Consider the following 22,588-nt stretch of genomic DNA (forward strand, 5'->3'; position numbering starts at 1 on the left):
TGGGTTTGGATCCTGGACGCGGATCTACTCCACTCACAAGCCACGCTGTGGAGGTGTCCCAGGCACAAAAAAGTAGAGGAGGATTGGCACAGATGTTAGCTCAGGGCTAATCTTCCTCAATCTAAAAAAAAGAGGAGGATTGGCAGCAGATATTATCTGAAAGCAAATCTTCCTCAGAAAAAAAAAAAATCAGATTATCATTTTTCGGCCATCACATGGCCAAAAATAAAATATATAGATAATCTCCAGAGTTGGCAAACAGCATTGGAAACAAGTATTCTCATATCTTGACAGGAGTTTAAACGGAATAACCTTAAGTTAAGAGAGCAATTTGGCTGAATTTATCAAAACGCAAACATCTTTGACCTAGAAATCCTAATTATCAGAATCTGTCTTATATAAATACACCTGTGCACAGAAACATACACATGATGATATTTACAACAGCATTGTTTATAGTAACCAGTGTCTATCAATTGTGGCCACTTTAACAAGTATAGTATATCCATCCCATGGAATGAAACCCAGCCATCAAAAAGAATGAGAGAGATTCAGATATACTGACCTGGAAAGAAATCCAAGATGTATTGTAAGCAGAAAAAACCAAATCAAGAAAAACACATATGTTTGACCCCATTGGTGTAGAAGAAAATTGTTTCTAAGTATATTTATAGGAAAGGCTCTTCAGTCTTCTTCTTCAAGGGATTTAGTGAGGAATTCCCTTTGACGAGGAGTACACATGTAGTACAGGGGGGCTGTACCTTACGCAGGGGCTAGATTCCAAAGTCAGTATGTAATACTGAAATTGATAATAGTCAAAGTTTTTTGAAAAAATCCCTTAAATTGCCCACCCGTATTTTGTATATTCTACAATGGCTTCACACACTTTATGTGCAAATAAAGGTAGATTATGTTCAGTAATCTACTACATATAATGGAATGCATACACAAAACTAAATTTTGGCTTTTGAATTACAGATTTTTTCCTTAATTTCCGTCTAGTGCATAGAGCTGAATTCACTTAAATCGAATGAGTGTGTGATGCAACTCCACCATATGGACAACTCCCCAAATGACTCCCCCCAAATAAATTACCTCTTCCACATTCCCTTTCAGCAGCTGTATCCGGGCATGATAAAATAACATGAGTGAGCCCTGCGGAGAAAGGAGGAAAGCAGACTGTTCACTGGTCAATGCTGGCTGACTGATTATGGTTGAAACATACACGTGAAGTTCTCAGCATACATTTGGAAACGCCCGGAGGAAAGGTGCAAGGAGACTCTCTGCTTCCACGATATTCACTTCTCCTGTACCTAGAAATTTAACAGGAAAAGCCTCAGTCTTCAGGAAACACAGTAAATATTTATAATTAATTCTCCAAATTTCATTAAAATATAGCAAAGACCTATTCACGGAAAAGATGAAAACTGTTAATTTGCCATTCTTAAATTTGAGAAATAAAACAAGGCTCAGCTATGACTTTAATTTAAGAAGGCTCTTGAACAGACTAATTCTTATACACAGAAGTGGTTGTCTTAGATTACTAATTGGAATTTCTAGTTTTCATAGCAATATTAACTTAACCCAAAATTTAATTTCCTACTAAAAAAGAAACCTAATATGAATATGCTCAAATAGATAACCTTAAACAAGCTGTATCGAATTTTTTTCACCTGAGAACAGATAAAAAATATTCAATGAAGGAAACTCTCCACCCCTCTGCAAATGTGATTATGACAAATGTCATTATTTTCCATCTTTATGCAAAAAAAAAAAGAGTCAACAGACATAGCCTACTAGCTCTTAGTGATTTTTCTAAATTTTTTCTTACTCAGATGAAAGGTAAGCAACTTTCAATGATGTAAAATATAATCCAGTCCTTACCAAGTATCAGGGAGATATAAGTATGAAAAGCTAGGATAGTTAAGCAGCATAGTGAGGACCTCATGCTTCTTCCTGATGCACCTTCTCGTAACTGCAAGAGGCCCAATTCCTGTGGGGATGAAATGCATTTTAGAAGGAGAAGAGCATTACCAAAAGATCACATTCAGCTACTTTAAAATACTAGTTCATGCATCCCCACCCTCCAGGACAGCGCGGTTAATTTTTTAAGAGCTTAGAACAGTGGTAATGTCTAACCAGAAACCAATTTTACATTTTAAACTGGCATAACACAATCTCACAAATTCTTTTACATCATGTGATTCTAGGGAGAAAGGCAGTGCTCATTTCATAGAAATGCTGTATTTCTCTGAAAAAATATTAATTTATCAAAACATATTGAGGATTTAAGTGCAAGGCACTATGGTGACTGGGACCAAATATTGTTCTATGTCTTCAAACATCTTTCTAACTAATAGAGAAGACAGGACATGAGCACATGATTTTATGAGAATTGGTGAGTGCCGTAAGAAAGATAAACAAATGATTCTGAGAGTTAGGAAGACTTCAGTCTCACTGGGAGAGGATAAGGGAACACTTTGTGGAATTGATGACATTTGTCTCAAAACTAATGGATGGAGAGGCTGTCAAGAGAACATTATTTGGGAGGATACTGGTTGAGGAGGACATCCAAAGCAGAGATTAGCAGAAGCACGTCAACAGAGAAGAACAGAGCCTGTTTGGGGAACAACCAATTGCCCAGTTTAGCAGGAGCACTGGGGAAGCAAAGAGTAAGGCTGGAAGCTGGCTAGAATAGGATCATGGGGCCCTTGATCCATCCTATAGTTTGGACTTTACTCAGGAGGCAACTTGGAGCCACAGAGGAATAAGGTAGAAGATGAATGGTGAAGGGGAAAGGTAAGCATGAAATGCAGAGTCTGAATAGACAACATGAAGGGACCACCACAAATACATAAGAGCTTATGAAGAACTTGGATAGTAAAATAAATGGGAAGAAAACTACAGCTTCTTGTACAAGTTCTCATAAATTTCCCAAAACCTGCTCTCTTGACCAACCAAGACAACGTCTGCAACAAGGCAACCGTGGTAACAGCACGTTGAGTGTTATGATTAATAAAAATTATACGCTCCAAAAACAACCACACAGAAAAATAATGCATAAAACTTATGGAAAACAAATTTCCTCACTTAGTTTTATAGCGAAATTTCTAAAAACACAAGGAAACCCAAAATACTGCAACTATGTTTGATGCATGTGAATCATAAAATGTTAGACATGGAAATTTGGCCTAATTTCCTGGTTTCACAGAAGACAACTCTGGGGTCACTAAAATGTTAAGGAAGCATATTTTAACCACGCGAGAGTACTAAAATTCCAGCAAGCAGCAATATTAGTAAAACATAATTTATGTTTAAAGATTGGTGCTGACCTAACATCTGTTGCCAACCTTTTTTTTTTCCTTCTTCTCCCCAAAGCCCCCCAGCACTCAGTTGTATATTCTAGTTGTGGGTCCTTCTAGTTCTGCTATGTGGAACGGTGCCTCAGCATAGCTTGATGAGCGGTGCTAGGTCCGCGCCCAGGATCCGAACCGGTGAAACCCTGGGCCACTGAAGCAGAGCACACAAACTTAACCACTTGGCCACAGGGCCGGCGATAATTTTTAATTCCAGAATTTAGGTAACAAAGATGAAAAATCTTAACTTTCAATAGTTTGAAACTGTAACGTCCTAAAAAATATGATCAACAACCAACAGTTCTTTACAGTCCTACAAACAAATTGCCTATAATTGCCATGCTAGTTATGAGGACATGTTGCATTGCCCTCATATTCAATAAATAATCTTTTATCTTCCTTGCCAAAATTAAAATAAAATTAAATTTGTACCCTGTTTCCAGAAAATCCTATAAATTCTAACAATCTGATAATCCTTGCTGGTAAAAGGGACAGCATCTGCAAGAAAAAAGAAAACACAAGTATATTTATGTGTTACTGTATCTAACTGTAGATAAATGTTAAACTCCAAACAACTTCAGCTTTTAATTATAGTAATATAAAACATTAGAACCAAGCTTAAACCACTGGACTTGTCTCAGTCATCACATACTGCACATACTATCATCATTACTTATAGAATTAACTTCACTTAGCTAAGATAATGAACCTAAAAAAATTTTTTTTAAACCTGGCCTTTACAGAATGCTCTAAAGAATATACGTGCTCCTCTTATGTGGAGTGATGAAGTGATGAGAAGGCAACCCCTCAGTGGCCACCTTCTTTGAGCATCCTTTTCCAGAATGCAGAAGTCTGCTGCATTCTGCATGATAGGCAGGGACCATGTGAAAGGGAACAGCTGTACTACAGCTCCTTTCTGGGACATCTCTGAAGAAGAGCGGCGAAGCGAAATCCTCCCAGCACAGAACTTCAAGCAATGTACCTGGTTGTTCACTTTGCTTGGAAGGAGAGATGGCCATACGTGTGATGATATACTGACTCATGGGCTATAGCCAACGGTTTGGCTCCATGTTGAGGAATTTGGAAAGAACATGATTGGAAAATTGATGACGAGAAGGTCTGGGGAAGAAGCATGTGAATATGCCTCTCTGAGCGAGTGAAAAAAATGTGTGCCCCGTGTGAATGTTCACTGCTGACCTCAGCGCAGGAGCATGTTAATAATTAAGTGGACAGGATGTCCCGGTCTGTGGATACCGGTCAGCCCCTTTCCACAGCCACTCCATCATCATGAAAAAGTGGCCATGGTGGTGTATACACTCGTGTGTAGGATTCTCTTTACTACTTTATTTTCTCACCAATTCCAGTCACACTTTAATAAAATTTCAAAATCTCCAAATAATATATTGCAATTTGACAGAGACCTAGTCAAACTCTTCATCTCCTCCAGAACATCAAAATCATTTCTCAAATTCTATCACTCCCTCACCTATTTTCAATTTTGGAGCCACCACTCCTACAGTAATAATATTTCTGATGTGGAAATGGAACTGGATTCCAAGCTCTTTATTACCAAAAATGTTATTAGTCCATTCAGGATTCCCTCATAGCACAATGCAAAACAACTCTGAGCACGTGCAGAACTTTACAACACACACTGGCCAAAGTCCCCACTGCGTCACGACACAGAACAACTGATCCCACTCTAGCCACTTGCCAACCAAACCCAGGGAGAGGCTCAAATGAGTAGAGAAGGCACTGAAAACCTCAGGTACTTTTACAAAAGGTTCTGGTTGCTTTATACTGATCTACTTACCAAATTAAAGGCCCCTATTCCAAGCTTGACACCCCCTTCAAACTCATAGAAGAACTGTTGTTCAACTTTGTTCTTCTGAATTACATGCAGGATTGAAAGACATTCTCTGGATCAAAGAAAAAAGTTATAGTGTTAAGTTTACAGTGACTCTGAAAATTAATGTTAAATCGAGTTTCACACATACATACTATACAATAAATATCATTAGTCAAAAAATGGCAAAATTTTTAAATGGATGATGCTATGCTGAGTTCACTCTTAAGCCTACTGGGTAATGATCGTTAAGGAAAAATGACACACCCATTTTGACAGTGTTTATCAGGACCAATCTTTCTGGGCTTAAAGCAAGAAAGGGTTCAAACATCAGCAAGTATGACTCCAGAGTCACAGGACCGCAGGACTGCCATCTCACAGCTTCCCAGCATTGTGTTACAGGAGACTTCCTAAGAGAGCTCAGATCCTCAGCTGCTGTCAACTTCAGCAATGCTGCCTTCCACCCAGACACTGAGAGGCTACTGACAAAAAGATCTGAATTTTAATGTGATCGCCATGGTCTCAAAGAGACCAATAAATTAGAGCTTGGAACTAGGACAGACTCAAAGAGGAAGGCAAATTCCATCACAACTGCCCCATTTGTTCTCTTGCTTTTTTCTGTTCCATACAAGCAAATCTTTCTGATTTCTCGCTTTCATTTTTTTTCTACACATTTTCTATACATTTCTCTCTTTCCCTTTACATCTTCAAAAGGTAAATGCAAATTAAAACAATGACAAAGGTATAAAAATTGATAATAATCAGGAATTGCTTACCAAACTGACAAACATACTTTTTAAAAGGTAATGAATAACTAGATATCGTGTATCATGCAGTGTGATGTAATTACAAAGCACGCAACTTCATTTGTGAGGTATATTCTAGTCAAATACATTTAACCTGAATCTTAGTTAAGACTGTAGATCTAACTTCCAGTTTACAAGAAATATAAGTGGTTGGAGGAACGCAACAGACTGAATTATGCCCCCCTCAAATTCCTATGTTGAAGCTCTAAGCCCCAATGTGACTATATTCAGAGACAGGGATTTTACGAGGTAATTAGGGTTACATGGGGACATAAGGGTAGAACATAACTGGATAAGATTGGTGAGCTTATCAGAAGAGAAAGAGAGAGAGAGAACTCTCTCCCTGCCACGTGAGGACATAGCGAGAAGGCATCTCCAAGCCAGGAAGCGAACCTTCACCAGAACCCAACCCTGCTGGCCCCCTGCTCTTGGACTTCCAACCTCCAGAACTGCGAGAAAACCAATTTCTGTTGTGTAAGCCACCCAGCGTATGGTATCTTGTTATGGCAGCCAAGATGACTAAGACAAAGAACAAGCGAAAGGAAAACTCAAGGAAGCCACCAAACAAATCCTGTGTGATATTCTGCAGGACAACTGGCTTGGGCTTTTCAATAACTGTCATGAATACACAGACTTTTCTAGAATAAAATATACTTAATGGACATCACAACCAGTTGCAGTAGATAGTCTCGGGTTGGATGCTGGCGTAGATGCACCAGAAGTAAAAGAAATCTGGTGGCCAACTGGGAAAATCTGAAGATGAATTATTAAATGAAATGAAGATTTAGTGGCATGAAAAAGTAAAGATCATTAATGAAAAACGCAGGTTACCAAAGAGAATGTGCAGTGTGATCTCATTTTGGTTAAGACATACATATATCTTTAGATGTGTATAGAAAATATTCTCAAAGAATATATACTAAGGTGTTAACAGCTGCAATCACTGAGTGGTAAGTATATGGGAGGCAGAGGTGTGTGTGTGTGTGTGTGTGTGTGTGAATATTTGCTCATCTACATTTTCCTATTTTCCAAAATATGCCACTTTTGTGAAAATAAAGCATTATTTTAATTATTTTTAAATGGAAAAACCAGTGCTAGCAAAGGTAAGAACAAATAGACACATTCATTTACTTCTGGTAAGATGGTAGGTACAGCTGGAAAACTGTACAGCTGGCAAGCAGAGGCTGGCAAACTATTGGAACATAGTCACACACACTCATTTCCTTATTGTCTATGACTGCTTAGGTACTACATGAGAGTTGAGTAGTGCAAGAGAGATCTTATAGCCCACAGCTGAAAATACTTACTCTCTAGCCCTTTAAGAAAAAGTCTGCCAACCCAAATTACTCTTCAGAATAATTTTGCAATATATATCAAAAATCGTAAACATGTGCATATCTTTAACACAACAAACCCAATTTTATTCTAAGGAAATAGCATGGATACACATAAAACTTTACCTATAAGGAGAAATATTATATAACTATTTATAATAAAAATTTATAAACAAACTAAATAGGAAACATCAGGAAATCAGTTAAGAAAACAGTCACATGAGTGCATACATTTATACATACACACGTGGTGCAACCACATAATGGAATAGTATGCAGCCATTAAAAGCCATGATGAATTAAAAGCATTGAAGGATCTAAAATTTTCTGACATAAATGAGAAAGGAAATTTCAAAATGACACAAAGCATGTAATTCTATTATATAAAAAGATAATTATATATGCTTACATACATGTATAAAAAACCTCAAATGTCAAAATATCACCAGGATGGTGGGAAGTGGATATTGTGTTCAGAGTTCTTTTCTTTTTTTAATCAAAATGTAAATGTTCTATTTTCTGGTAACAGATGATTGTTACAAAATTTTCAAATAATAGGGAGAAAACATAAGTGCCTCTGCAAAACCATCCCACAGAGTGATGGTCACTGTTAACATCCTGGTACATAGCCTTCTAGGTGTTTTACTAAGAGTGCAATCTTACGGGCTGGCCCGGTGGCATAGCAGCTGGGTTCTTGTACCCCGCTTCAGTGGCCCAGCGTTCGTGGGTTCCAATCCTGGGCATGGACCTACATGCCACTCATCAAGCCATGCTGTGGCAGAGCCCCACATACAACAGACAGAATAATACCAGCACAGATGTTAGCTCAGGGACAATCTTCTTCAAGCAAAAAGAGGAAAATTGACAACAGATGTTAGCTCAGGGCCAATCTTCCTCACCCAAAAAAAAAAGAGTGCAATTGTTAAAAAACCCCAGTAGGTTCATATGGTACATACTGTTCTATAGGTTATATTGATGATTTTCCATGAAAATACATGAAAGCTACCTTATTCTTTAACAAGTGCATATTATTCCATTCTGTGGAATAATTTATTTAACCAAATCCCTATTGTTAAATATTTAAGTTGTTTCCAAATTTTCCCCATTATAAACAATGCTGTTAAGAGTGCTCTTGTACATTTATCAAGCACTTTTCCTACATCAAGTACTGTAACTATTGTTAATCTACCCTAACTGTCCTTAGGATAAATTTCTAGGAAAAAGACTTCTGTGATCAAAAGTGATGCACATTCTTAATTCTGATATATAATGCCAGAACATCCTTCAGAAAAACTCTATTCAGACTCCCATCAACCTATGAGCTTCCCACACTGTCCTGAGTAATTTATATCAGATGAACATTTGTACTTTTTATTATGTATTTTTATTATTTTTATTTAGTATTTTTATTATTTAGTATATAAAAATATTTAGTATTTTTATTATTTTTCCATAATGAAAATTTAAATCTTTATTTGATCAAGTAAATCTTTTATGGTTCCTGATTTTATGTCACGCTTAAAAAGGCTTCTGAATTGATGTCATATATCTAACGATATCATGCACTGAGCACACAACGTCACTTCTATGGTGTCCCTGCCAAAGATACAAAATCTGAATTGAATCATGAAGAAACTCGACATAAGCCCACACTGAGAGATGTCCTCCAAAGTAACTGGCCAGGATTCTTCAAAAATGTCAAGGTCATAAAAGACAAAGAAAGACTGAGGGATTCTTCCAGATTAAAAGAGACCAAGGAGACATGACAACTAAATGCAACATCCAGGATCCTGGATTGAATCTTGAACCAGTAAAAGGACATCGGTGGGAGAATTGGAAAAATTTGAGTAAGATCAATAGTTAATAATATTGAGTCGATGTTAGTTTCTTGATTTTAAAATTGCACTGTGATTCTATAAGATGTTAACATTTGTGAATCTGAGTGGAGAATATATGAAAATTCTCTGTTAAATTCTGAAATTGTTTCAAAGTAAAAAATGTAACAATAAAAGTTTAAAGGACTTTCTACTTAGGATTATAAAAAACTACTTTCCTATGATTTTGCTAGTACTCTTTTAAAAATATTTTAATATTAAATCTATACAGAATTTACTTTCGTATAGTCTTTTTTTCTGAAATGAAGAGCCAATTTCCCCAAAACTACTTATTAAGTGTCCATCTTTCTTCACTATTTTGAAAGAGCCCTACGTTTAGAAAGCAATTTAGTATATTTTGAATTCCCAGGTAAATGTGTGTGTGTGTGTACACATGTGAGCACATGTGTGGGTACATGCACACACACACACACACAACGTCTGTTTCAAAACCCTATGTTCCATTCGACTGATATATATGTCTGTGCCCTTACAAGACTATTCTAATTCCTTCAGTTGTTAAAGTTTTGATGACTGGAAAAGCAATCAACTCTTTAACATTCTTTTATATCTTCTAAAAAATATTTCAAGAGGAAAACCAAAAACAATATGTCAGGTTCCCAAAATTCCCCACCCCCTCCAGGATTCTGAATGGAATATAATTCTCTGAAGTCATCTTGGGTAAAATTATCTCTTAAAATACTAAACCTTGGTTCTGCTTCCACTAATGGGGATCTGCTTCCAGTAATGGCAGGGTAGCTTATATTAAATTAACTCTCCCACAGGTAATAATTATGATCTCTGGGAAAAAACACAAAATACATATTTAAAATGTATTTGCAGGCACTGGAAAGTGAAAAAAAAAAGGTAGGCAGAACCTGGAGAAGAGTCGAACTTTGAAAGAAGGGAACAACTCTTGGGTGGACTTTGCACTTAAATCACCAGTCACCTGAAAGTACTCCCCAGTCCACTCAAGGTGATGTGCCTAGAACTTATACAGAAAGCCATAGTCTTATTGGCGTGCAGAGTACAGAGTTCAAGACAGCCAGAGTAGCCATAAGATAATGGGGGAAATTTCAGATAGGGGAGAACCACATAGGAGGGAAACACCAAAATCTGTGTTAAAACTCCACTCAAATTCTCAGCTGACCCGAGAACTCTGTAGCACCAGAGAGATTCCAAAGAAAAGCAGGAGCAAGACAGGAGAAATAATGGAGACAAGACTTCAGATGCTACCCACTGCTAAAGAGTACAAGTTTAAAGTCTAAGTCTAATCAAGTTAGAAGCTTCCTAGAACAAAAATCAGCACTCTTCTAAGAAAGATAACAGAACCCAGAGTCTCTACAATGAATCAATATGTAGTGTACAATTAAAAAATTATTGACATGAGAAGAAACAAAAAATATGACATGTCAATAGAAAGAGCAGGCAATAGAAACCAACCTCAAGACAGCCTGGATGTTGAGATAATACGCAATCTGAAAAAAATAATCCTTGTTTTCTTAATGAACACCTCAATGACCTGTTGAACAAAATCAGGCTGACTAACATGTAATTTGAATCTCAGAAGGAGAGTAGTGAGAATGGAGTGGAAAAAAATATTTGAAGAAGTAATGGTCACAAATGTCTCAAAGCCACATTTAACCACATCACAGTCAAACAACTCTTTAGAACCAAAGATTCAAAAGAGTCTTCAAAACAGCAGGAGAAATGACACATTACAGAGAGCAGAACAATAATACAAGAAACAGCTGACTTCTGATCAGAAACAGTGGAGGCCATAAGACAATGGATTGGCAGTTTTAAAGGGTTGAAAGAAAAGAAAACAGAAAAAAAGAAAACCTCGTAACTCTGAATACTATACTGAGCAAAAATATCCTTCAAAAACGAAGGCAAAAATAAAGACATTTTCAGATAAATGAAAAAAGAAAATTGTTGAAACAGTGCAGATGCACTATAAGAAATGCTACAAGGAATTTTTCAGTCTGAAAGTATGCAGTAATAAATGAAGAACACTAAAAATGGCAAATATATAGGGTAAACATAAAAGACTATAACATAAAACTATTTAAAGCAAAAGTTTGATGCTGCATTGTGGGGTTTATAACATAAAACACAACAGGTAGTAAATGAAACTATACTTTAAAAAAGTTCTTGTATTTTATGTACAATGGTACCATATTAACTCTAAGTTGACTGTGATAAGTTAATAAGGATACTGTAATCACTAGAGCCACCACTAACAAAAATTAGAGAAGGTTACAGCTAAGAAAACAATAGAAGGATTATGATGGAATATATAGCTTTCAAATTTCATTAAAGCAAAAGAAGGCAGAAAAAAAGGGTGGAAAACAAATAAGGCAAAGAGAAAAAACAAAATGGTAATCACAAGTGCAAACATATCAACGGTCATACTGAATAAAAAGCAAGGCTCAACTATGTGCATCTACAAGAAATGCAAATTAAATATAAAAACAAAGATAGCTTTAACATAAAAGAATATATGCCATGCAAACCCTAATAACTAAAAAGCATAAGCAGCTATATCAGTATCAGGCAAAACGGACTTCAAGACAAGGAATATTATAAGGAGTTAACTTGGGACATTTCATAGTGATAAAATGGTTAATTCATTAGGAAGATAAAACAATTAAAATACATAGGAGCCTGATAACAGAAGTTCTAAATACACAAAGCAAACACTGGCAGAACTAAAGGGGAAAATGGATGACTCTAGAATCAAAGTTGGAGATTTTTAACATTATGAGTAAATGGTAGAACAACTAGATAAAAATCAGTAAGGATACAGAAGAAGATACGAACAACACCCTGGTCACTGTAATTGAGCATTTAAATCACTGCAGAAAAGTCTACTGGGGAGCATTGCTTTAGAGTCTGGATCAAAGACATAGTTGTCATTCTAAATTTATAAACTATTTATAGGAGGAGAAACTAAGATTATCTAATCAGAAATTACGTCAGTAGCTTTCTTTTCAGCTATTTTTTCTCTTAAAATTGTATTTAAACTTAAATTCTTTTGTCCTACGGCATTGAATACACATTCAGTAAGCAAAAAAAAAGCGCATTTTTAGCAACACCAAATTTTAAAAACTAGTCATACTGAATGAGAATTTTGAAGTACAAAGTGGTAACAGTACAAGAATCATTTAAAAACCACAAGAAGGTGGTCAAAAAGGTACAAACTCCCGGTTACAAGATAAAAATACACATATATCTTAATTCTTAACTTACTTATATATTTGGTAACTTGTTCTAATTTTGAGTCCACCTTTGATGAAGTTGATCATATTTTCATCCTGAAAATAATTCAATTGAATAATTAGATCATTTAGCAAAAGATTCCTAAACTGTCCTCACAGCTGTGTATTTGCATGATTAGAACAACACAGTTTCATCTGAGGACATAATTTTTAAATTAAAACATTCTTCTTACTTTACATTTGAAATGCTTTTTTGAACTTTTCATTCCAAGTTAGATGACAACAAAAAGAAAACATTTTAAAAAATCCTTGCCTTACTTTAAGGAAGTAATAAAGGAAGTAATCCTCGCCAATTAGGGGCCATACAGGTTAGTCCAAATCTACCTTAATAAACATCATCATCTGGTGAAAATTTTCTTCTGGGTTCAACGGAATTCAAAACGGCTGACTTTAAGGATATAGTCAAACGCCGAACTTTCCCATCCATCATACCCCAGTAAATGGGATTATGGTTCTTCTTTCACAGGGTATTTTAGCGAGCAGAGTCTATGTAACACTGTGAATTTCATTCATAATCATTTCCAGACCAAAAGCAACCGATCGGGATTCTAAACTGGTTGTCACTGATACGAAATCTTGTTTGGGGAGAAAAAAATCACTTCACTTCTCTTTGCCTGATGGTCATCGACCATAAAATTGAGGCATTTGGCCTAGATGAATGCCACCCTCAGAGTCAGCATTCTAGGATTCCAAGAGAATCTCTCAACAAATTATACTAAATAACTGCTTGAAGGGGGATGGTGCTAAAGGAGACAGTCTCATGTTTCATATTTCCAAGGAGAATGTTTTTCTAGTCTATTGATATTAGAAAGATGCTCTGGTATTTATTTCCTGTGCACTTGAGCATCCTTCAGAAGCAAAAGCAAAACTGATTTTAGTTTGCTAATTTCATTAATTACTTAAATATTTAACATTTAAATTATTATAAGAATCAATAGATACAAAATTCACTATACAACTTAAATGTTTATCTTCTTATTTTAAGGAATCTTATGATTACACAAGTTCCAATACTGGCCAGGAAAGAACTGCTTAAATTAGATTAAAACCTGCCTCAAATAAGAATATTTCATTTCATGATTGACCAGACATTCACCAAGTGCCTATTTTATACCAGGCACCTGAATGCTAAATCAGACAAAAGCAATACAATGTGCTAAGGGATAGAGGCAGGCACACAAGCGGAGACATGCATAGGGTGTCATGAGAGCACAGAGGTGGGGGGTGGCATGGGGAGACCCACAAGAGCCTCCCACAAGTATCAGCACTTAAAGCACAAAAAATGATTAGGAAGTGGCCAGGTGAAGGAAGGCAAAGCAGATGTGAACTTTGCAAGCAAAGAAACACTCAAGTGGAAAGGCAAGGAAGCATTAAAGATCATGGTGTGCTTGGCCATCTGTGCATACACAGCTCAGCAGTGCTGCAGAATCTACTGCAAAGAAGGAAATGACCAAGGAGTGAGAAAGCTACCTCTACCCATGCCACTCAAGCATGCAACATACCCGCATCTGAGGACATCGGTAAGAGGGGAGTAGGGAATTTGCAGGGAGACAGCAGTTTAGTTTGAAAAAGCCTCCCCTATTTCTGATATTCTGATACAGCACCACTGCCATAGTCAATGAGAGCTACTAAATGCTGAAGCAGAGAAATGGCAAGGTGAGATTCTCATCTTAGAGAAGGTGCTCAATTGCACAGCAGAAAATGAACTGGAGGTAAGAGAGATTAGAGATGGGCGGTGACTAGGGTGCTGTGCAGTCTAGGGAAAGGGTGATGAGGACCTCCACTAGAACAATCATGGTCAGAATAAAGAGGGAGAGATGGAGGTACTAAATTTCCAAAGGGTAAAGAAGTATGACCATGAAACTGACTGATATGGGGGCACAAGCAAGAGGGAAGAGGCATGGATATCTCCCAGATGTTTAATCGCAAATCCCCAAATGTAAAATAAGTCTTCCAATCCCAGATATAATGGTCAAATCCCCATTCGGAAAACATATCAGAAAAAAGAGGGGGGTCCTCGTGACTAGCATTATGTTTACCAAGGCAGCAAGACTGTTGTTTTCAGCCAGCCTTCATAATATGTAGGGTTTTAGGAAACAGGGTCATAGACCAGATTGATTCCATTCTACTAAACCAGGATCCAACCTAAGAGGTCAACCTCCGGAAAAAGAGAAAAATAACTTTCAATACACTGCAAAACATTGAGATTGAGGAAGATTTTCCATCTTCAGTTGAGTTTCTGCCCCCTTACAATCTTCACCCCACCCTAACCATCACTGCCACCCGTGGGACCATGAAGTTTTTTAGAAGCATTGAAGATACCATGATAGGCAAGGTACTGGTTGTAACAGTTCCTAGAGGTGAAATTAAAATGCCCCCAAAGGAAAGGATTCATTGTTCTGTTTAGTGACTTTTAAAAACTGCTCTTCCAAAGGAAGAAATAAAAGCAAGAAAGGAAAATGAGAACAGAAAAAGGGGAAAAAGAAAGTCTGAAGCATTTATGAAAAAGTTTGGCTCTCTCTGCATGCATAACTGAGCTTTGCTGAAGCATCTGGTACAAGAAGGGATGGCCAAGGATTAAGGAAGCCTCTTCTGCCCAGGCCACTCCTGTGTGCAGCCCTCCACCATTAGCAAGTACAAAGAGGGCTAATCTCAGAGTTTTCATACAGAGAAGCCTCCTGAAATTAGGAGCGGCAGTTATAAGACAGCTTCTTCAAAAGGCAGTGGTTCCCAGTGGACTGGAGTTTGAAACAGACTCTAAGCGCATTTGAGTAGGAATAAAGCTGTTCCCAGGGGTCTTTTTTCAGCCAAAGATTATCAGAATACCATCATCTTTCGTTACAACTCTGAGTCAAAAGAGCTGAAGCACTGACAGAGCGTGCCACATTTTTCTATGTAGGAGTGGCAGGCTTCCCCAGCAACACCAACTCTAAGCCAAACGTTCATTACCTGCACAAACGTGAGTGCGGCTTTCTGTAGGAGACACTCGGCATAACAGATTTCAGCATGCATCTCCTCTATTAAAAACAAATAAAAGTATATTAAGGAAAATCCCATGTCCACAGTCATTGCTCTGAGATGTTCAGAAAAGACTGGTAGATAAATGAGCCCAAGAGAGACACAAAAACCTAGATTGTTTTGGTGCTTCCATAAAAGTGGAATGATGACCTCAGTTCTGGGTCACACAGCAAGATTTTCCCAGAATGTATGAAATGGTTCAGGAAAGTCATTTTTGGTCTCATTCAAATATAACTGCAAAGAGTCAGGCACTTGGTATCAGAGACCCAAACTCAGCTCACAAGAGACAACCAAAATTTAAAAGCACTTTTGAAAAAACAAAAGGAAATCACTTATTTTTTAACTTAACAGTAACATGTAAGTTTAATACAGTTATAAAAGATTGAAAAAACTAACTTAAATTTATATTCTACCTTCTTAAATATGAAGGTATGAACATCATGACAATGATTAGGCACATTATTAACTTGAAAAGAAAGCAACAATTCTCTAGAGTTCTATGAAAAGAACTGCTCTGCATGCCCAAGTCATGACTCCTCACACACAGGAGACTTGATGTAAAAAGACAGCGCTACCACAGTTTGGGCTATTTTGATCATTGAGATATCTAGCATAGAACAAGGCACTCACAAAAGGGGTTATGTAAAGTTCTGTATATCCCAGGGACACGTGGCATGCCCCCAAACACATGGCCTATCCTCCTAAACGATCCATTACACTTGCAGAGATTTGGCGGGGGGAGAGCTTTGCATCCTTGCATAAACAAAATCAGCAGATCACTGTTTTATCCATGGAATGCAAATTGGCATTTTATTTAAGTAAATGAGCTTGCAGTATTTAACAGCCTAGATGGAGGAAAGGCTCTGCTGTGTACTAGCTGCAGGGTCGCGAGCAAGCTAACATCTCTCTCTGCTGGTTTCCTCATTTATAAAGGCTGGTGAATGATGTCTCTACTTCCCAGCCAAAGAATCAAATGAGGAGCTGCATGTAGCGCTCACCATGCAGAGCAAACGCTAGATATATGTCAGCTACTTTAACATGTCCCTGGCCTATGTCATGCTTTTGGTAAAAGCTCAGAAAGCAGAACATTTTTATGTGAAATAAGTAACTGAAAAATTGGGTATTTCTGGGAATGAAAAAGTAACTGAAAAGTAAAGTGTTATTAGGAATGCTGCTGAATCAAACTGGATAAGAACTAGTGCTTTACTTCTTTCCCTTACACACACAGACCCCTCACCCGACACACACACACAACCGACTGGTTCTCACAAATTGGTTCAACTTGGCGCCATGCTCATATTTGAAAGGTTGAACTTACAAAGAAGCACTATGCAGCTAAGATCTCCCAACAGCACCCCTAAGATGGGGCCAAACCCACAACAGGCCAAACCTGAGGAGTTATGGCCTGTGCACATTCTGGCAGCCTCAACAGCCAGGGTCTCCGGCCTTCAAATCACCTCACCTCAAAGCGTGCCTCTGGGTTTTCTCAGTGTGTTCAGTGGGATAAAAACTAGAAACTTTTATTTTTACAAAGTCATGTGAATATCCTCTCCCCAGGTAAATTTGAAACAAAGTGGAAATTGTGAGAAATTATTCACTTTGAAAGCCTGCTCAGTAAGGCAGATTGCTGACTTGGGGCATGCGCCAAGGGGTGCACGTAGGGGTGAGGCTTCTGCCAGGAGAGGACCAGCCCGAGCAGAGGCGTGGGGCACAGGGAGTACACAGCACTGTGGGCAAGGCCAGTGGTGCGCCTTTGGCGGAAGCACAAGGTGTGTGAAGGAGGGGTGGGAGGAGTCTGGAAAGGTAAGCTGGGGCTAAATTGTGGGCAACCTTGAATGCCAGAGTCAGGGCTTGATTCGGTAGGGAACAGTGAGTCCTTGCTGAGATCTGAGCAGAAGGGTAGACAGATCAGGGTTAAGTTAAAGATGGACAAATCTAAAAGTAGCTAAAGGACATAACAAGAAGGCAGAGATAAAAGGCAAGAAAGTTTGAACTCTGTATACCATATGCAACTATTCCTCATATTAAATCCTCTTCACATCTTAAGCACTGCATACAAATATCTGTTTTTAAAGGCCACTGGAAAGCCATTCAGGGCAATACGCCAGTCACAAGAGAAGAAATGGTGTGTTCCATGTTAAACCCAGGAAAAGTTTAATTAAATACACTCACTCCTGCAGCCAGCCAGCCACTCAAGGATGGAAATGAAAATTACCAAGGGGAAAACAAATCACGTACTAAAGCTACAATGTTTTGACACGCTCCCTTGAACACAAAGTCTGTTTGGGTTGCAGTGACAGCCAAACTCATCAGGAATAAAATGCAACTTAATTTATAAAAGTCCTATTTCTTCACTCTGGTTGATTTACATTGGGCAGTTCCTTAGTTCTCAAAATTAGTCATTTGGCATTTATGACTAGGTACCTACCAGAACATCTAATAATTACAAATTCCTTAGTCTCTTGAAGGAAATATCTTCATGATGCCCTGAAATGTTAGCTAAGCATGCCTTTAGATATAAAAGTTTAAATAATATAAACCTGTATTTCAGAAGAGGCTATTGTCACAAGCAAATTTATTTTTATTATTTGTTAACTAAGACTATTTTGTTAGAGCAGTTTTGGGTTCACAGCAAAATTGAGGGGAAGGTACAGAGAGTTCCCATTTATCCTCTGCTCCCACGCATGCATAACCTCTCCCATTATCAACACCCTCCACCCCGAGTGGTACATTTGTAACAAGTGATAAACCTCCAGTGAGATGTCATAATCGCCCAAAGTCCACAGATTACATTAGGGTTCACTCTCAGTGGTATACCTTCTACGGATTTGGACAAATGTATAACGACATGTATCCATCATTATGGTATCATACAGAGTATTTTCACTGCCCTAAAATTCCTCTGTGATCTGCTTATTAACCCATCCACCCCATCCCCTGGCAACCACTGATCTTTTTATTATCTCCAAAGTTTTGTCCTCTCCAGAATGTCATATACTTGGAATCATACAGTACGCAGCCTTTTCAGATTGGTATCTTTCACTTAGTAATGTGCATTTAAGGTTCCTCCGTGTCTTTTCATGGCTTGATAGCTCATTTCTCTTTAGTGCAGAATAATATCCCACTGTTTGGATGTACCACCGTTTATTTATCAATTCACCCATGGAAAGACATCTTGGTTGCTTACAAGTTTTGGCAATTGTGAATAAAGCTGCCATAAACATTCATGTGCCGGTTTTTGTGTGAACATAAGTTTTTAGCTCCTTTGGGTAAATATTAAGGAGAGAGACTGCTGGATTGTATGACAAGAGTGTGTTTAGTTTTGTAAGAAACAGTCAAACTGTCTTCCAAAGTGGCTGTACCATTTTGTATTCCCACCAGCCGTGAATGAGAGTTCCTGTTGCTCCACATCTTCACCAGGATTTAGTGCTGTCAGTGTTCAGATTTTGGACATTCTAATAGGTGTGTAGTTGTATCTCATTGTTGTTTAAATTGTGAACAAACCTTTGAGACCTCTCTCCCTGGTCTAAGAGGTGAATCTAGCAAGCAAGCTGCTTAGGTTTAAAGTCAGTGCAAAAATGCATGCTGGGGGCTGGCCCTGTGGCTGAGTGGTTAGGTTCAGCATGCTCCCCTTCAGTGGCCCAGATTCAGTTCCTGAGCATGGACCTATTCTACTCATCAGCAGCCATGCTGTGGCAGCGACCCACATACAAAATAGAGGAAGACCAGCATAGATGTCAGCTCAGGGCAAATCTTCCTCAGCAAAAAAAAGAAAAAGAAGGAGAAGAAGAAGAAGAAGCATGCTGTACTGTGAAGCAGCCATGCTGGCCTCATAAGTCTGTGTTCAAATGACTTTGCAACCCCACACTTCATGCCTGAAGATACCAGCTGGACAGCTCCACAACAGGAAAAGATAAAGGGTACCTCGCTCTCATATTTCCCAGCGGTATTTCTTAGAGATTGAGGGAAAATGTACCAACCCTGGTCCTTGCCTCCCTCCCACACATAAATAACACCAACATTGCAAGCCTTTTTTAATGTATAAACAAAATGCTCTTGTTTATGTTTTTTTTTTAAGATTTTACATTTCCTTTTTCTCTCCAAAGCCCCCCAGTACACAGTTGTATATTTTTAGTTGTGGGTCATTCTAGTTGTGGCATGTGGGATGCTGCCTCCACGTGGCTTGATGAGCGGTGCCATGTCCGCGCCCAGGATTCGAACTGGCAAAACCCTGAGCTGCCGAAGAGAGCACGCAAACTTAACCACTCGGCCATGGTGCCGGCCCCTATGTTATCTTTAAAGTATATGACTATTAGATGTGTAAGCCCTTTCCTGAATGTCCATTGCTTTGTTCAAAAAAAGTATATAAACTGCGCTCAGATCCTTAGACCTTGGAGCATTGCCTCAGAATACTCCGTCGGCCTGTTTCCCAGGGCTCAAGTTCCTCATGTTGACTATTGAATAAACTCCTTCATTTAACCTCTACCTAGACTCTTCACTTCAGTTGACAAAATTATTTTTTAATACTTAGTAGAAAGTAATTTTCTACCTATTCCAGATTTTCTAAGTCCCATGTCCAAAGACATAATAGAAAGATAAGAACACAGTACAATCTGTTTTCAAGATGTCTAACATGGGAACAATTCAACGTTTCCCTCACCCATATATGACACATTTTGTGCCCTTTTCTACGTGCCTACAGGAGAAAGTTTGGGGTAACAGTGGACACAACCGTGGCTTAGGGAAAGGCAGATCAGGTGTGAATCCTGCTCTGCTAGGCAGATAATTTTGGGCCATTTGTTTAATTTGTTTAATCTCTCTGAACATCAGTTCCTAATCTATAAAAAGGGGGTTACACAGATTAGACTGGATAATGTTGAGGAAAGCACCAAGGACAGGGTCTGACACATAAGAGAGTGCTTTTTAAAAAATGGGGTATTATCATTATTACTTTTTAAATTATTTTTTAAATTATTCATACTTACACCAAAAATACCATGTAATTCTTCTCAAAACTAAGTTCAAAAAAATCTCAAATGTCAGTTTTCATAGTGCAAAGAAAAAGGGAAGCAGTGGTCAAGGGGCCACTAGAGAGAAGTCATACAGAGGAAAACAGAAAGGAGAATGTAAGTGGAGGAGTCAAATTTCTTTGAGGCCCACTTAGTTTCCCATAACCTACTTTAGTGGACTTTAGGCCTACTCAGGCCAATTTCCACAAATGGCCCAAAGATGGAAAATATGAAGACATTTTCTATCTGAAATCAAGAGGATAAATAAATTCTGACGGGTTCCTGGAGGTCAGTCTCTGGAGAAAAAGTAATGGGCTTCAGCTGCTTGGAGTGACCAATGAAACACCATTCTGTTCTACAATGGTTGTGGGGCCAATATCATACCCTTTTAGAACAAGTCCCATAATCCTCTCCTGTAATTAACACTCTAATCTCATATCATGCAAATATTCCCAAGTTCTCCAATGTCCATAACTAGTTGATAATAATACTCTTCTAACAAAATAAATAAAACTTGATAATGAAACACTTTCAAAAACATGTCTGACATACACTTGACCGCTGGGAAAGACCTTAACAACAGTATCCAGAATTGCTCACGTCAGCCACAGCTACTTCTAGTATTTAGCATTTTCTCTTCCAGAGAACCAGTCTGTCCGTGACAGCATAGGCACAAATTCTCCTTGGATGGCAGAAGCTTTTTTCTGCAAGGGTCACATGTAAAGACATTATTTTCTTTTCTACAGGAGTATCTAGCTGCTCCTTTCTTATAAACCATTGTGACTAGAGTATAACATTAACAAAACAGAACTGATCATGGAACTTCTGCTCTAATGTCAGTGGGAACATTAAGCAATTGACAACAAAAGGAGTCATTTCCTCCCATCCATCTGATCAAGGTGCTGTAGCCATTCTTGGATTCTTAAATATTCTTAAAGGTCCACAAACCAAACATCTTCCAGATTGTGAAACATTATTATTTTTTTTAAGGTATCAAAATTACTTTTACCTTGGAAAGAAAGGCAATAGCTTGTAGAAAAATAGAGACTATCAAACATAGATGGTAGGAATATAAACTCACATAACTCTTTGAGAAAAAAGTGGCAGTATCTATAAATATTTTCAATTTTCAGTTCCATCCTATGGAATACTACATAGCTATTAAACAGAATGAAGTACAATTTATACGTATTGACATGAGAAAATGTCAATGTCAAAAAGTCACAGTGTAGAATAATATATATGATGTGATTCTATGCTTGCAAAAAAATGAACAATACACTAAAAACTACAAAAACCTGACATGTACCTTATGTATACATTTGTTTATGTGCACAGAAAAGTCTGCAAGAATTCAAAACCAACTATAAACAATGGTTAATTCTGAAGGATGAGTATGATGGGAAAGAGAAAAAGATATTCATTTACCCTATATTATCCACTTAAGTGTTGAATGTTATGAGCACGATCACATTTTAATTTTTTAAAAGAAGGAAAAAGTTAATCTTTTAAATGACTCTTACCTTCAGTCAGCTGTTCCAGTGATCCTCTAGAAAGAAGACTTGAGAAAGATTCTATAACAGTGTTTTTTTTCCTATATCTGCACAGAATAAGAGAATAAGTAGAAAGGGCAACAGGACATAGAAAGAAAATAACTAACAATAAATCAGGCTGAGCTCATTTTCATTGACGTTCATTTCAATCACAATCACAAGAGCCACCAAGGAGGAACTCTAAACTCTAAAGTCCGTAGGGCAGAGCCCATCCTTTCAACACATCACCCCCAGCACTGGGCTGGCATCCTGTGGGCACTCCATCCATGCTTATTGAACATGAGTGGACAACCCCACACAAAACAGTGATTACTAGCCCTGCCAAGCACCTTGCCTGATCCCTGTGGCTAAACTCAATATTCTGTGCTGAGAGCACAGGTGAAGAAAAGAGTTTAGAGTGCAATATTTGGAAAATCTCTTCACTGGCAGGGCTTGCAACAAAATTGCATCAGGATGTCATTTTAGCCATGTTAAAATTCGCCAGTGCTAATTAATAGCTTTTGCCAGGGTT

At 37.9% G+C, this 22,588-nt stretch overlaps 1 protein-coding gene across 4 annotated transcripts in view; it reads right to left on the minus strand.

Moving 5' to 3' along the window:
* Window positions 1-22,588, minus strand: part of TTC39B (tetratricopeptide repeat domain 39B) — a 134,299-nt gene that overhangs the window by 26,584 nt on the left and 85,127 nt on the right. For all 4 annotated transcript variants that reach the window (XM_046665031.1, XM_046665034.1, XM_046665035.1 and 1 more), the window contains 8 exons: window positions 22,048-22,124; window positions 15,447-15,514; window positions 12,469-12,533; window positions 5,170-5,275; window positions 3,789-3,854; window positions 1,885-1,993; window positions 1,246-1,313; window positions 1,096-1,155 (listed from right to left, as the gene is read on the minus strand). In XM_046665031.1, the coding sequence (XP_046520987.1) occupies window positions 1,096-1,155; window positions 1,246-1,313; window positions 1,885-1,993; window positions 3,789-3,854; window positions 5,170-5,275; window positions 12,469-12,533; window positions 15,447-15,514; window positions 22,048-22,124 (619 nt within the window). The remainder of the gene's footprint in view (window positions 1-1,095; window positions 1,156-1,245; window positions 1,314-1,884; window positions 1,994-3,788; window positions 3,855-5,169; window positions 5,276-12,468; window positions 12,534-15,446; window positions 15,515-22,047; window positions 22,125-22,588) is intronic.

This window comes from Equus quagga, chromosome 6 (genome assembly GCF_021613505.1).
Source record: "Equus quagga isolate Etosha38 chromosome 6, UCLA_HA_Equagga_1.0, whole genome shotgun sequence".
In the NCBI taxonomy this organism is placed as follows: Eukaryota; Metazoa; Chordata; class Mammalia; order Perissodactyla; family Equidae; genus Equus; species Equus quagga.